At 40.0% G+C, this 17,740-nt stretch overlaps 1 protein-coding gene across 1 annotated transcript in view; it reads left to right on the top strand.

Annotated features, from left to right (window-relative positions):
- The window catches only part of LOC114649165 (sodium channel protein type 8 subunit alpha-like), a 442,931-nt gene that overhangs the window by 288,884 nt on the left and 136,307 nt on the right, over window positions 1-17,740 (top strand). Inside the window, exon 15 of the mRNA XM_051925019.1 lies at window positions 13,435-13,608. Coding sequence (XP_051780979.1) covers window positions 13,435-13,608 — 174 coding nt within the window. The remainder of the gene's footprint in view (window positions 1-13,434; window positions 13,609-17,740) is intronic.

Below are 17,740 nucleotides of genomic sequence, written 5' to 3'. Positions count from 1 at the left end.
GCCCATAAAAATATTTCTGATTATTTCTGTTTAAAGGTATGTGGATTATGCGTTCAAAATCACTTTAAAAACAAGCAGCACTTTAAGGTTCAGATAGTATAGGGTGGTCCAGATCTAATTATGCAATTTTCATTACAATATAACTTATTTAGTTTATTACATAGAAAATTCACAGCACCTGCCCTACACATAGAGATCTATCCATTATCCAACCAGCTATATCCTAACTACAGGGTCACGGGGGTCCGCTGGAGCCAATCCCAGCTAGCACAGGGCGCAAGGCAGGAAACAAACTCCGGGCAGGGTGCCAGCCCACCGCAGATCTTTAAGGTGTATTGGAATCTGAACAGTTTTCAAAAACTCATAAGATAATAAAATATAATTCTCATTTAGTGATTGTCTCACCATTATAATATGATGGCCACTTGAATTAAGCTGACTAATCTCAAATTCAACACAATGTAGGCACGTGACTATTCAATATTTGCATAAAGACCCGCCCCTTTTGTTGCATTGTGGTCTAGCGGATCCCCACAACTTTGGAAACAATCCATCCATTCATTATCCAACCCGCTATATCCTAACTACAGGGTCACGGGGGTCTGCTGGAGCCAATCCCAGCCAACACAGGGCGCAAGGCAGGAAACAAACTCCGGGCAGGGCGCCAACACACACCAGGGACAATTTAGAATTGCCAATCCACCTAACCTGCATGTCTTTGGACTGTGGGAGGAAACCTACGCAGACACGGGGAGAACATGCAAACTCCACGCAGGGAGGACCCAGGAAGCGAACCCAGGTCTCCTAACTGCGAGGCACTGTGCCACCGTGCCCCCCAAACAGTAGAGATTTCACTTAAAATTCTTTTTTTTTTGCTAATAGATGGCAGCACCTACCCTGCATTCCAAAATGGTGGGGAGGCGGTTGTCAGTCGAACAGTTACATAATTAGATCTGGACCACCCTGTATAGTAGAATGAGCATGCAGTATAATTCAGCAAAAATGAAATGGCTGCTGATCCTGTGGACTAGGATGGGTAAATAATGATCGCTGTTCAATTAAAAAAAGGCATGTGCTCATACACAATGCCCTTTGTTTGTGTTTAGACTATTTAGACTAGTTATACACTTTGAAATGTTATAAAAAGAGGGCCTGCATGTTTTTAGATATTAGGTCATTTTTACTGTGTAATGCATTATGTTTCTCCTGTGTATATTGTCCTATTAGCTGAAATGCTAAAGGCAATACCTGAGGGGGAAACATGTTGTTAATAATTTATAATGCCTGATCAATATGATCGGTTGAGCACTGTACAATGTTTTCTGCTGGAGTCTTGTTTGTTTGTGAAGAAAAAGAAACAAAATACAGAAACCCGATGCTTTTGGTGGTTTCCTAGAAGTGGATTGATACAAGTCTCCTCAATTTTTTTCTTGTTTTTAAATGTAACGCTTTCTTACAATTGAAGTCAATAAGCCAGACATCGTCATTTGATCCAATAGTCATAATTACATCCTCTTCCAGCAAAGAGAGTCAGTAAGAATGGAGTACTATAAAATAAAGTCCTTCATAAATGATAAAATAACTAGAAAGCTTACCGAAATTAAGAAGCATCTTAAAGAGTACACTTTGATGGTGGCATTAATGTAGTGCTGCTGCACTCTGAGAAAATTGATTGTTCCTTAGTGTTAAAATGCATTTTCTCCACTTTTAAATAATACAAGAGTTCATTTTCCCATTGTGCTGTAAAATAGGTGGGTTAGGTTTATTTCAGCTGAACAAAATGAGTGTAGTGGAGGTTATCATTACAAGTGCAGAGCCGTGGTCTTCTATGCTGTATTATTCCTTTTAGCCACAATTAAAGGATAATGATTTATGGTGATTCTGAGGATGTGCAATGCACTGTATAGATGAAAATTGTAGTCCAAAAAGGCTGCAGAAGAGGAAACAGCCAAAACATTCAAGCATTTTGCACAGGTGGTGTCTAATCTAAAGTATATTTTTGACTGTGTAAATGCAAAGAAGTGCATTTTATATGTATTATAAATCAGAGGTCGCCAACTCCGGTCCTGGAGGACCACCGTAGCTGCAGGTTTTCATTCTAACCCTTTTCTAAATGAGTGTCCCGTTTTTGCTGCTAAATAACTTCTTTTGAACTAATTTGAATTGACTTGCTCTTGAAAACTCAGACCCCTTAATTGTTTTTTTTCCTTAATTAGCATCCAAACAATAATGAGATACAAAGTGAGCCAAAACAACTGGGGTCCATCATACAATATCTTAATACATAATTCGCCAGTCTCCTCACTCACTCACTCACTCACGTCCATCCAAAGCCGAATGCGCAGTCGCCTTCTGCGCAGCTGCCCGAAAAACCTTACAAGACTGACATTGCGGCAGGCGGCGGATTTACGGCTGTGAAAATTCAAAGAGAAAGGCAACTTCGATTAAAGCTCTAGAGGCATGAAAGGCGATTTCGACTACAGCTCAAGGCCTAATTACGCATTCATTCAATACACCAATATCAGGTTTGTGGTGTGGAATGCGCAGTCGCCTTCTGCGCACGTCGCCTTCTGCGCATGTCCGAAGCCGAATGCGCAGTCGCCTTCTGCGCAGCTGCCCGAAAAACCTTACGAGACCGACATCGCGGCAGACAGCGGATTTACGGCCGCGAAAATTCAAAGAGAAAGGCAACTTCGATTAAAGCTCTAGAGGCATGAAAGGCGATTTCGACTACAGCTCGAGGCCTAATTACGCATTCATTCAATACACCTATATCAGGTTTGTGGTGCTTATACTTATTATATATTATACTATTCCACTCGTACCCGTTTCATCTTACATTGTCGAAACGGGCTGTTTGTCTAGTCTGAAAATAAAGAAAGATGAAGGTCTCAGGAATGCTGATCTGCTCAGGTCACCAGTGCTCTTAGAAAAGAGAAAATCCACAATTTCAGAAAAGTGTGCTAATGCACCACGAGAACAGCCACAAGCCGTGGAATTAAAGAACGGGTTTAATTAACGACAAGAATTGGCACCTCATTAAGCAGCTGGTTGGAGTGAAATTGGTTGGAGTTTGAGGCCCTGACTTAGTTGGTCTTCTGTTGGCTCCTTCGCTTCACATTTCTCTTTGGGTGCCATTTATGGAAAGAAATGAAGCAATTCAGAGGAACGATGAAGAAATTCAGGGGAACAAATCTTGTAAAGACAGGCAGGGTGGTGGCTCTGAGGCTAGGGATCTTTACTGGCAATCAGAAGGTTGCCAGTTTGAATCCTGTAAATGCCAAAAAGGACTCTGCTCTGTTGGGTCCTTGAGCAAGGCCCTTAACCTGCAATTGCTGAGCACTTTGAGTAGTGAGAAAAGTGCTATATAAATCAAAGAATTATTATTATAAAAGCAATTCAATTCAAATTAATTCACAAGAAGTTAATTAGCAGCACAAACAGGGCACTCACTAAAAAAAAGGGTTAGAATGAAAACCTGCAGCCATGGTGGTCCTCCAGGACCGGACTTGGCAACCCCTGTTATAAATAACATTGGACCATGTTTCACAAAGGAAATGATATATCTAGAGCTTCGCTGTCTGAGAATCTAATTGGAATGTCCTATTTCCAGTCGGTTTCAGATTATCTAGAGGTGTATTGTTATAAAAACACATGCATATTCCTTATTAGTAGTAGCAGAACTGTACATACAGTGCATCTGGAAAGTATTCACAGCGCATCACTTTTTCCACATTTTGTTATGTTACAGCCTTATTCCAAAATGGATTAAATTCATTTTTTTCCTCAGAATTCTACACACAACACCCCATAATGACACGTGAAAAAAGTTTACTTGATGTTTTTGCAAATTTATTAAAAATAAAAACACTGAGAAATCCCATGTCCATAAGTATTCACAGCCTTTGCCATGAAGCTCCAAATTGAGCTCAGGTGCATCGTGTTTCCCCTGATCATCATTGAGATGTTTCTGCAGCTTCATTGGAGTCCACCTGTGGTAAATTCAGTTGACTGGACATGATTTGGAAAGGCACACACCTGTCCATATAAGGTCCCACAGTTGACAGTTCGTGTCAGAGCACAAAACAAGCATGAAGTCAAAGGAATTGTCTGTAGACCTCCGAGACAGGATTGTCTTGAGGCACAAATCTGGGGAAGGTTACAGAAAAATTTCTGCTGCTTTGAAGGTCCCAATGAGCACAGTGGCCTCCATCATCCATAAGTGGAAGAAGTTTGAAACCACCAGGACTCTTCCTAGAGTTGGCCGGCCATCTAAACTGAACGATCAGGGGAGAAGGGCCTTAGTCAGGGAGGTGACCAAAAACCCAATGGTCACTCTGTCAGAGCTCCAGAGGTCCTCTGTGGACAGAGGAGAACCTTCCAGAAGGACAACCATCTCTGCAGCAATCCACCAATCAGGCCTGTATGGTAGAGTGGCCAGACGGAAGCCACTCCTTAGTAAAAGACACATGGCAGCCTGCCTGGAGTTTGACAAAAGGCACCTGAAGGACTCTCAGACCATGAGAAAGAAAATTCTCTGGTCTGATGAGACAAAGATTGAACTCTTTGGTGTGAATGCCAGGCGTCACGTTTGGAGGAGACCAGGCACCGCTCATCACCAGGCCAATACCATCCCTACAGTGAAGCATGGTGGTGGCAGCATCATGCTGTGGGGATGTTTTTCAGTGGCAGGGACTGGGAGACTAGTCAGGATAAAGGGAAAGATGACTGCAGCAATGTACAGAGACATCCTGGATGAAAACCTGCTCCAGAGCGCTCTTGACCTCAGACTGGGGCGACGGTTCATCTTTCAGCAGGACAACGACCCTAAGCACACAGCCAAGATATCAAAGGAGTGGCTTCAGGACAACTCTGTGAATGTCCTTGAGTGGCCCAGCCAGAGCCCAGACTTGAATCCGATTGAACATCTCTGGAGAGATCTTAAAATGGCTGTGCACCGACGCTTCCCATCCAACCTGATGGAGCTTAAGAGGTGCTGCAAAGAGGAATGGGCGAAACTGGCCAAGGATAGGTGTGCCAAGCTTGTGGCATCATATTCAACAAGACTTGAGGCTGGAATTGCTGTCAAAGGTGCATCGACAAAGTATTGAGCAAAGGCTGTGAATACTTATGGACATGGGATTTCTCAGTTTTTTATTTTTAATTAATTTGCAAAAACCTCAAGTAAACTTTTTTCACGTTGTCATTATGGGGTGTTGTGTGTAGAATTCTGAGGAAAAAAATGAATTTAATCCATTTTGGAATAAGGCTGTGACATAAAAAAATGTGGAAAAAGTGATGCGCTGAGAATACTTTCCGGATGCACTGTAAATGTAATGAATTATTATTATTATTATTATTATTATTAGATTTAAAAGTGCAGAAAGAGGAGCAAACTCGGAGAGACTGAGGAAGAGAGTTCCAGAGTTGAGGGGCCATAACACAGGGTGGAGAGTCTGGTGGGTGGGACAGTCAGGAGATGACTGCACAAGGACCTGAGGGAGCGACAAGGAGTGTAAGGAGCTGAGTGAGGTAGAGGGGGGGGCGAAGGTTATGTAGGGCTTTGAAGGTGAGAAGCAATGACTAGCATTTATGAGAACAGTTTTCCAGTTTTTATTGTGATATTCAAGTTTTCAGTTTTGAACATTAACATGAGAATATGATTAACAAGTAATTTGTATTTTTTTATATGATATTACAGTAACATTTTTTCAGTTATAAATCATACCATGTGAAATATGGAAAATAATACATTGATTTGATATAATATAATCAATGTAAGCTTTCTGTCATTAATATTACCATACATATTAATTAAAATAGCATATGAAACAATAAAACATGCACTTCTCCTGAGGTATCCACTCAATAAAAAAATCAGTGCAGCAGGAGTTTTAAATTACATGTTGATTCAACTAAATAAAAAATAACCTACAAATATTTTACCCAGTATTTTAATTTTAAGTGGCTATTTCATGTTTCTGAAATAATGTATTTTTAATCATCCTCTTATACAAACTCCTCACTCAGTCTCTCGAGCACCCCGTTCAGAACCTTCATTGACTCCATGAAGATCACAGCATCATCAGCAAAGTCAAGATCCGTGAATCTTTCTTCACCAACAGATGCCCCACAGCCGCTGGACCCCATGACCCTCCCCAACACCCAGTCCATACCAGCACTGAACAGAGTATGAGCAGAACACACACCCCTGAGTGAGGAGTCTGAGTGTCTGGGCTTGTGAGTGTCCTGATAAAAACCAACAGCCAGGCCTTTAATGACCTCTTGGACACGGCCATCAGCAGTGTGTCTGTCTGCGGAGAGAGTGTTGACCTCAACGAGAGGTTTACTTACCTCAGCAGTGACATTCATGTCTCTGGTGACTCTTCCTATGAAGTCAGTAGACGGATTGGGAGAGCATGGGGGGGTCAGGAGGTCGCTGGAATGGGGTGTGTGGCGCTCCTGATATCTACGCAAAAGGATGAAGGTCCAAGTCTGTAGAGTCCTGGTGCTTCCTGTCTTGCTGTATGGTTGTGAGACATGGACGCTATCCAGTGACCTGAGACAAAGACTAGACTCCTTTGGTACTGTCTCTCTCCGGAAAATCCTTGGGTACCATTGGTTTGACTTTGTGTCGAATGAGCGGTTGCTCATGGAGTCCAGAATGAGGCACATGACCTGCATTGTGAAGTTACGGCACTATAGCCATGTGGTGCGCTTCACCGAGGGTGATCCGGCTCGTAAGATCTTCATTGTTGAAGACCCGAATGGCTGGAACAGGCCAAGGGGTCACCCACGTAACACCAGACTGCGGCAGATAGAGGGTCATTTCCGGAGGATGGGACTGGACCGCATGTCTGCCTGGGGGGCTGCCAACCGGGATCCCGAATTGTTTCGTCATGTGGTGGGTACGGCAACGCACTGTTCCATTGCATGCTTCCCAACTTGACTTGACTCTTATACAAACAATAAATATTTCAAAGAAACTCTATATTCAAATAAATATACCTACATTTTATTGAACTGTTTTGTTGAACTTTTTATATTTCTTTTCCTTATTATTATATGAGGAGCCCCCAGTGTACTGGCTATGCCACTGTCTCAAGCTATTGAGTAAATGTTAGTGTTATTTATAAAATGCCGCAAAATAGTTAATAGGAAATTAACTATTAATTGAACATTTAATTACATTTATTTAATTGCTATATAATATAATATAATCTTTTTATATAATACGCTAACGTGGCTGTTCGTTTGTCTGTCCAGGATTTTAAATCACCTGTAGCTCGCAAACCGTTTGACCTATTGGCCTTAAATTCGGTACACATACTGTATACTACGTGACATCTACTATCCACCTTTGGTGTGATGATTGATCTCCCAGGTTATTCTTCTTTTTCTTTTTCTTTTATTTTATTGTAGAATCAACTCTCTGCAGCGGCCAACAGGGCGGCTATGCGGCGCATGCATACGGGCGCCGTTCTCATTCCTACCACCTTCGCCTTCACTTCCCCTTCCTCTTCATATCTTAAATCATTCTTGAGGCAGATTGAAGAGTGCCAGCTTAAGTGAAAAATTAAAGAAAACTTAAAAATACCAAGTAATTGCAACACAAACACTGACTTAATCAGTTTTAACGCAAAAAGATGCCAACAAAAGAAGAGAAGAAGCGGGCCACTAGGGTGTAAAAAAGAAGAAGAGCTGCTCAGGAATGAAGAAGGGCATCAACCTCTGAGCAAACGAATGATAAATGTACAGAGAAAACGGAGGAAAACTAGGAATGTCAAGTCAAGTGGATTCACTGCAATTTATTGTGCAGTGCGCCGTTACTGGTATAATATAATAGTGTCAGATCACCATGCCGGGCGTGCCCACACTGAGAAGTTAAGTACACCCCCAAATAACAATAACAACAATATTAATTTATATAGCACATTTTCATACAAATAATGTAGCTCAAAGTGCTTTACAGGATGAAGAAAGAAAAAAAATTAAAAATATAAAAATAAAATTAGACAATACTAATTAACATAGAATAAAATTAAGGTCCAATGGCCTGGGAGGACAAAAAAAAACTCCAGATGGCTAGGGAAAATAAAATCTGCAGGGGTTCCAAGGCCACAAGACCACCCAACCCAGACTGCGTATTCTACCTAACATTAATGATCTCAATCAGTCCTCATGGTTTTCAGGCTCCATGTGGAAGAATTAGATGATGCTGGTCATGTGGACCTCTGGCCTTCTATCCAGCAATGGAGGGACTGCATGGTGCTTTGATCAGGTGGTGTGGGTGCACAGATCACCGCCACAGAAAACCGGAAAAAGAACAGCAGAGAAAGTAGGGGTTAGTACGGATTTCGGAGCAATGAAAAAAATGATAATTCAATGCATATACAGAATATCACAGTTACCCTAAATTGAAGCTTTGAGAAGGCCATGTTAAAGTAATGAGTTTTTAGCAGTTTTTTAAAGTGCTCCACCGTATCAGCCTGGTGAATTTCTATCAGTCAGCTATTCCAGATTTTAGGTGCACAACAGCAGAAGGCCGACTCACCACTTCTTTTAAGTTTAACTCTTAGAATTCTAAGCAAACCCTCATCTGAAGATCTAAGGTTACGATTTGGAGTGTAAGGTGAGAGGCATTCTGGGATATCGGATGGAGCAGATTATTTAAGGCTTTGTAAACCATAAGCAGTATTTTAAAGTCAATTCTAAATGGCACAGGTAACCAGTGTAGTGACGCTCAGACTGGTGTGATGTGCTCAGATTTTCTTTTCCTAGTTGAGATTCTAGCAGCTGCATTCTGCACTAGTTGCAATCTGCTGAGAGGAGTGCATTGCAGTAATCTAGCTGACTGAAAACAAAAGCGTGAATTAATTTTTCAGCATCCTGAAAAGTTATAAGGGATCTAACTTTTGCTATATTTCTTAAGTGAAATAGTTTCATTGAACCGAGTGATGAGCCAGAGAAACAACAACAAGATCAGAGGTATCAAAAAGAAAGTTCCTAGTGTATATTTATTTAAAAAAAATACCTTGCCCCTTTGCAAACAAGGCAATTTAACAATGCTAAACCTGCTCTGCTTACATATGACTGTCTACAGTTCCCTCTCTGATGAGCTCTGTGTTCATCCTGCTCCCTGTCAGTAGGCACACCCTTCACCCCAGAACTTGGAGCCTTGGACCTCCACACGGCTTTCCTACACACCTACACTACCAACACATAGTAGCACTGTTTCTATATAAAAACAAAAATACACTGCACTGTATCATGCTGTGCCACAAATATAATATAATACATTTCATCAATTTTATCCTATTATATTTAACACATGTGGAAGTGCTAAGTTCCTGTTAGTCATATAAACCACTATATTATCTTCATAAAGGGGTGCTTTCTGTCCAAGTCCATCCTTTAGAATCCCCAGGGTCACAAGTAGTTTTTTCCAAGTAAAAATATATTTGTTCTGTGGCTCTAGCAAAAACAGACAACCTGGTGCCAACATCCTAGAACAAAGACATTAGAACAAATTTTCTTAAGAAAGATTAAGACATCAGAAATTGAGAATAATAAACAAATTAATCAAAGGCAAACACATTGTCACACTATAAAGACAGCATGATCTTAGAGAAGTCATATGTAGTCAAAGTAATTAGCCAATTAAATATGAGTTGTAGGTTTGACAGTGATTCTTTGACATTCATGAACATGCTTCCATTAGGTAAAGTGATATAATGGAGAACTGGTTCAAGTCTGTCTGCAAGAACCTTTGCAAGTAGTATAAAGTCTACATTTAATATGGAAACTGGTCTTTAAGATCCAAAGTTTACAGTATTTGTACAGTATATATGGTCGCAATAAACAACTCCAGATATCGTAAGAAGGTTTGGAGCAGCCACCTGTGTATTGTAATCCAGGCTGCACAAAGGTAGTTGCAAAAATAGCACAGGGTAGTTTACACTACTGAGTCCAAGACAGAACTCATGACCAGAGGAAGGGGTTTGGCTTTTATGGAGAGTTGACCAGAAGTGATGTCGCCCTCAGGGCCGGGGGCCGGAAGTGTCTTCCACTGGGCTTCAGTTCACGCCTCTGCCCCCTGGTCGGACAAGTTGTTCCGATTATATAAGCCCCTCAGCTGCCTCCCACTCGCACGTGTGTGACAATATATAAATAATTCTTGGAAGTGACATATTTTTTTTCATTTCAGCCTTGTTTCTGTTACATCTTATAGTATTCCAAGAATGTTACTTATTTGTCTGTTCATATCTTTTTTAACCACATGGGAGCACTGATTTCTGTGACAGTATTTCTTGTGTCTGATGTGCTAACATCTTACTGTATTATCCTTTTCTCCCTGTTATTATTACAGCGACATGACTAAAGTAATAGCTACTCAGCTTCTCTTGTGGTTGCTGTGAATTATCAGATTGTAAAATATATGTTTAATCTCAATTGGGGCTAATACCTGTATTTGTTTTTTGTGATAAAGTATCTTTCCGGTTGGGTTTTGTAATTTTATTGGTTTCTTGGAAGAGTTTATTATTAGGGCTATTATTATAAGATTTATTTACTGCATCATCATTTTGAGTTTCTGTCCTCTCCCAGGTAGAAGGAGGCATGGCCCTGCGTGGCATGAAGAATTCGTCATTGGTGTTACACAGCTCTGTGTATCCATGATTGGATTGAATCCTTAAAAAACAAAAGACTAAACCTTTATTTTGAGTTTTGCATTTTGAATCCTACTTGTTTGCCCTTTTGGACAAGTTTGTTTTGCATTTTGGATGAAGTTATTTGGTTCTTCTAGTCTCTCTGGTCACAGTCTGTCCATGACTTTGATTCATTTTTTCCCAGTCCTGTTACTGTCACTTCTTTTCTAAAAGTCAGCTTTAAATCAGTAGACTGGTGACCTCTGTTCAAATAGCTCGACATCTGAATTTTAAGTATTCTTCAGTACTAGGGTGTTGTACCGTGTTAGCCATTATGAATGTAGAGAAAAGCCAAGCAAAATGACACCTTTTATTGGCTAACTAAAAAGATTACAATATGCAAGCTTTCGAGGCAACTCAGGCGCCTTCTTCAGGCAAGATGTAATACAGAAACTGGAGTTCCCTGTGTTTATATACACACTCTAGGACAAGAATCAACATTGGTAAATCTTTAAATGAGAAATTTTAAATGTAAAAAATTAATAGATTCATTCAGGCTAGGGTTAATTTAACAAGAGAGAAAAGAACAATGTATGGTCAAGATCTCTGGATAAGATAACTGTCCAACAAAGTCTTTTGAAGTTTGTAATGAGTTTTTTCAAAGCAATGTGGGTCTGTAGACATGTTGTCTGTCATTCTGAGAGATGTAAACAATCCTCATATCTGGCCATAAGACCTATGTCTTTATTCAATCCATGTTGTAAAGTATTAAATTTTAGCATGAGTTTAACTTTCCATTCTTTTCTCTCTTGCTGTGTTTTGAAGTTGCCCATAAGCACTGTGACTTTAAAGTCCTTCTCACAGTGTCCATGGCTGTTGAAGTGGGCTGCTACAGGAACATCTGTGTTGCCATGTTTAATGTGGAACCTGTGTAAATTCATTCTCTGGCGGAGTGTTTGTCCAGTTTCTCCCACATACAGTGCAGTGTCAGGACATTTCATGCAGAAAATTAGGTAGACTACATTAGATGATCTGCAGGAAAATGATCCCTTTATGTGATGTTCAAGTTGGCAGTGTGGTATAACTATATGGTCTGTATCATAGATGTGGGCACATGTTTTGCATCTTTTCTGTAGGCATGGAGATGTGCCATTTTCTGTTGGTTCACTTAGGGAGCCTCGGACAATTAATTGTTGAAGGTTTGGTGGTTGTCTGCATGCCAGGAGGGGAGGTTCAGGAAATACATTTTTCAGTGTTTGGTCATTGTTTAGTATTGGCTGAAGTTCTTTTATAATTTTTCGAAGTGTTTCAAGATGTGGGTTGTAGGTGACAACAAGGGGGATGCGATCCTTGTTGTCTTTGTTTTTATATTCCAGAAGGTTGTCTCTGGGTATGGCGGTAGCTCTTCTTATTTGAGTGTCTGTTGTTATGGGGGAGTAACCTTGTCTTATGAAATCTTGTGTGAGCTCCTGCAGTTGTTGATCCCGGTCTGTCGGGTCTGAGCAAATACGATTGTACCGTATTGCTTGGCTGAAAATAATGGATAATAATAATAAACTATAGAAAAAAATGCAGTTAATTCAATTATACTTCTGGTTTACAGTTTCCTTTTGTGGTATAGGATATTGTTTGACCCCTAAAATATACTTTGAAGATCTCAATGGAAAGGTCACAGAGTGAAAATAATTTTAGTAACGAAGTCCGTTTGTGAGGATGTAGTTAGTAATATCATTATCTGCTCATAATGTGTCAAACTTCCAGTTACTCAGTAAGTGCGGAATTTTCTAGTATGAGCTCCATGAAAGTGAGACAAAATCATAGTTTACTATAGTATTTTAGTTGCATAATTTCCACAAGGATGAAAACATTTATTAATGAAGGAGTAATTAGACATTATATGGAGAAGACAAAGGGAATATTGTCTGTGGATGGGGGACCCTCTATGAATCTGACTTTTTTTGTTGTTGTTTTTATATCAAGGAATCTTTAATTATTAAAGGACCTTTAGATACTGTTATAATGACTAAGGAGAACTTAACTAAAGTCAGATTTAAAACTTCATTTTTTTATATTTTCAACAATAAAGATATTTCAATGTAAATGTACTAATTCATTTCATATACATGAGCCAGGCTTGTTCTAGTTTCATATATTTTTCCAACCATAACAAGTCTACTAGAATGATTAATCAACTGCACAAATGAACAGAACTTGAGAATTATGGGAGGTGGAACATCACAGCAGAAAAGTAGATTTTAACAGAGAATGAACAAATAAGCAAGAAAACAACTTGAATAACAATCACAATCTGACATTATCATGTTTAGCTGATTGCTCCTGCTTATTGCTCACACTTGCACATCCTAGCTGTTGGACTCATTTCTCTAAAATCATTCGCTACTACATCCTTTCACATTCTCCTGATACTCAACACACGTCGTATCTCTGGTAGAAATAATTTAGTGATTGAATGAGAAAGTAAATCATTCAGTCAATGTATAAATAAATCAGTTACATATACTATTCTAATGTCTTTCATTTAAATTTAAGATGTATTTCTAATGTAATTACCTTACATTTAAACCTTTGTGTAATATTAGATATCATTTCAGTACTTTCTGGGGAGGAGAAATTATTTAATGTATCAACAAAGAGGAAATATTTGTAAGCACAGTTGAAAATAACTCTGGGCTAGTGTTAATTATTTTTTTTAGTTTTAGCAACTTTCACATAATGCATAATAAAGTAATTTCAGGAAGATACCTTTTTCATATGTCTCTTTTTTCAGGTGTTCACTGGCATCTTCACAGCTGAAATGTTGGCTAAGCTCATAGCTATGGACCCTTATTACTATTTCCAAGAAGGATGGAATATTTTTGACGGCTTCATTGTCAGCCTCAGTTTAATGGAGCTTGGTCTGGCCAATGTGGAAGGTCTTTCTGTCTTGAGGTCTTTCCGACTGGTAAGATCTGCTTATATATTCTTATCTGTATCTCTCTATTAAATAAAAAAATCTTGGAAGGAGACAAGACGTGATTTTCTCAGAGATACTTTCACATCCCGCAAGACGAGACTTTGTGCCAAGAGGTTTAACCAGGCTCAGGGCCGGAAATAAAAGACAAAGAGTAGATAACAAAGTAGAAAGTCGTAAAGAATTCAAAAACATTGGTGTGGTACACATGCAGAGCAGGTTAGAGCTAATGAAAGTACGAAAATACGAAAGTCTCAAAGAAATGATAGTAAAGATCGCATTAGCGCAAACAAACGGAAATTATTACTTAGTGAAATAACAGGACAGTGAAAAGAGATGGAATATGTTGTTCGGATTTAAACTTTAAGTCGGAAACTTGTAGGTCGTGTAATTCATGTTGCCATCAGGGAAAAGTAGTGTTTCCTCCCAATGAAGAGGCATATCCACGAGAATTAAAAGATTTGTTGTTTGGAGAAAGTGAAATCCCGCGAGAGAAAATTTCAAACCCTGTGAGACAAGACTTAATGCAAAGAGATTTGGAGAAGTCCTGCCCACATAACCACGCACACGGTTCAATCACTTCTCAGTTGTGTGAATGCTATTGTCAGACACATTTCTTGTAGAGAGAAAGCAACGATATTCACTCACGGACAGTTATACGTTGCGTTGTCACAGAATCAAAATTCAATGTGGTATTGACGAAAAGGTAAAAGCAAAAAGAGATCGAATATATAGACATAGGTGATATATGACAGATATGACTACCACTGCGCCACCGTGCCGCCCTCATATTATCTTCAGATTTGTAATTTTGCAGCATGTCACAGTCCGAAACCTCTTCATAGACTTCTTTGAGAAAACAGTTTGTGTTTTTAACTCTTGTCAGTTTCCATCCATCCATTATCCAACCCACCATATCCTAACTAGTATCCAAACTAGACAGTATTGCTGTCACCGTCCTGCTCCACTGACAGACTGAGGAGATCGTTCCTCCCCACACTATGCGACTCTTCAATTCCACCCGGAGGGGTAAACGTTAACATTATACAAAGATACTGTCTGTTATACCTGCATTGTTATCAATCTTTAATTTAATATTGTTTTTTATCAGTATGTTGCTGCTGGAGTATGTGAATTTCCCCTTGGGGATTAATAAAGCATCTATCTATCTATCTATCTATCTATCTATCTATCTATCTATCTATCTATCTATCTATCTATCTATCTATCTGTTATGCTATTCCCATATACTTAGGTGTAGGGTGTTTTCTGTATAGAAGCTTCTGTCGTAGTCTGTTGCTTCATTTGAAATATACAGATGAAGCCTTTTGAGTGAGAGGTGATTTGTTTTTAAGATAATACAAGAAGTCCAGTTGCCTTTCATTTACTACTCTGAGATATCTAATGGCCTGACTGACATATAAACACAGAAATAAAGTCCTTCACAGAAGGAATAGTAGTTTTTAGTTGCCAGATGCTAGGAAGTGTGGTTTCATAAAAGTGAAACTAGGTGTTTCTTGTGAGATATGGAAGTTTGAAAATTGTATGAGCAAATGCTTTTCCTGACATATTTTAAATATAAAAAAAAAAATCACACAGAATGGGACAATCATGCAAAAGTGATTAAGGCTTTCTGGTGGAGTGTGTAGGAGAGTCCGGGCATTGCATTCATAAGCTACTTGCTATATTTATTTTTAGGTTCACCAATTAAGAAGGTGAGACAAATCTCCATAAATGTTTCAGCCTATCTTTTATATTTTATCAGGGAAACCCACACAACAAATTAAGGAATTTATATTTAGTTTTAATTTTAAACAAACTAAACATATTTGTTTACCTATTGAACTTGATTTCTTCAATACATAGTTCATAAAAGAAATTTGAATTATGATGGATAAAAAACATAGCTGGCAGTTGGCACCACAAAAAAAGCTGTTCATGCTTGTACAGAATTATGAAAAAGTAAAGATTTGTGCCATAGACATTCTACATATATAGTAGCTGTACTTAAAACATAATTTAACTGATTAAAAATGTATTATTTTTACAGCATGTAGACTACATTTACTTACAGCATTTAGATTTAACTTTCTCAAGTACATTTTATTAACTACTACAGTAACAAATTGGTGTCAATGGCACAGCTTTTAAAAGCAGTCTGAGCATTCACTTCAAATACACGACACAGTAGGTTATTCCAGATTCACCACACAAATTCACTTCTCCTCTCGGTTTGTCTAATGCCTTAGCCTCCGTACAACATTCCCAAAACAAAAAGAATTCTGGTGGATCAAGCCTACTTATGTCCCTGAAAATGTTAAAGATTTTAGTGATATACACACATTTCTTTCTGTGAGTAGACAGGTTTAAAGTAAAGCAGCACATCCCCTTTACTCTGTGATCGGGTCAGGCTCTAGAGGGTCATTTAATTGTGCTAAGCTCCCCATATATCATGTTGAGTCCTCCACCCACAATGTCACCACTTGTTGGAGTTTTTGAGCCCTTTTCATAATGTGAAACCACCTGTTGAGGGGGCAGCAGCTTGAGCAGAGATGCCCGGACTTCCCTCTCTCTGGCCACTTCTTCTAGCTCTTCCGGGGGAATCCCGAGGTGTTCCCAGGCTAGCCGAGAGACATAGTCCCTCCAGCGTGTTCTGGGTCTTCCCTGGGGCCTCCTCCCGGTTAGACGTGCCCGGAACACCTCACCAGGGAGGCGTTCAGGAGGCATCCTGATCACAATACAATAATGAATGACATCATGATTTTATAGCAGCCCAAGCCGAAAACTGATAGTCATTATGACGTTTTGGAGACTCCCCGGAAATCATAGTGACGCTTTGTAATTTTCCGATACAAATGCTACGGCTTCCCTACAAAGATAATAATGATAATTAAAGGAGAAGAAGGAAAACAATTATCACTAAGCAGCACGTAATTGTTGTCACTTGATCATAATAGCATTATGAATAATATTACAATACAATTTATTTTTTGTATAGCCCAAAATCACTTAAGAAGTGCCGCAATGGGCTTAAACAGGCCCTGCCTCTTGACAGCCCCCCAGCCTTGACTCTCTAAGAAGACAGGGAAACACTCCCAAAAAAGTGGGAGAAACCTTGGGAAAGGCAGTTCAAAGAGAGACCCCTTTCCAGGTAGGTTGGGTGTGCAGTGGGCGTCAACAAGAAGGGGGTCAATACAATACAATACACAGAACAGAACAAATCCTCAATACAGTATAAAAATAAAAATTTTAGAAGTACAGAGCAGAATTTAACAGTAAATGATATCAGATGCCCGAGCCACCTCATCTGACTCCTCTCGATGCGGAGGAGCAGCGGCTCTACTCTGAGTCCCTCCTGGATGACTGAGCTTCTCACCCTATCTTTAAGGGAGAGCCCAGAAACCCTGCAGAGGAAACTCATTTCAGCCGCTTGTATTCGTGATCTCGTTCTTTCGGTCACTACCCATAGCTCATGACCATAGGTGAGGGTAGGAGCGTAGATCGACTGGTAAATTGAGAGCGTTGCCTTGCGGCTCAGCTCCTTTTTCACCACGACAGACCGATGCAGAGCCCGCATCACTGTGGATGCCGCACCGATCCGCCTGTCGATCTCACGCTCCATTCTTCCCTCACTCGTGAACAAGACCCCAAGATACTTGAACTCCTTCACTTGGGGCAGGATCTCACTCCCAACCCAGAGAAGGCACTCCACCCTTTTCCGGCTGAGGACCATAGCCTCGGATTTGGATGTTCTGTTTCCATCCCAGCCGCTTCACACTCAGCTGCGAAACGATCCAGAGAGAGCTGAAGATCACGGCCTGATGAAGCAAACAGGACAACAACATCTGCAAAAAGCAGTGACCCAATCCTGAGTCCACCAAACCGGACCCCCTCAACACCCTGGCTGTGCCTAGAAATTCTGTCCATAAAAGTTATGAACAGAATCGGTGACAAAGGGCACTGGAAATGGGTTCGTCTTACTGCTGGCAATGCGGACCAACCTCTGACACCGGTTGTACAGGGACTGACCAGCCCTTATCAGGGGGTCCAGTACCCCATACTCCCGGAGCACCCCCCATATAAATTGTCTTCCTGTGTTTTTTTTTTTTTATAAATGAGCATG

The sequence above is a fragment of the Erpetoichthys calabaricus genome, chromosome 3 (assembly GCF_900747795.2).
Source record: "Erpetoichthys calabaricus chromosome 3, fErpCal1.3, whole genome shotgun sequence".
Classification (NCBI taxonomy): Eukaryota; Metazoa; Chordata; class Cladistia; order Polypteriformes; family Polypteridae; genus Erpetoichthys; species Erpetoichthys calabaricus.
Note: the sequence above shows the minus strand (reverse complement) of the source record. Positions and strands in the feature narration are given on the sequence as shown.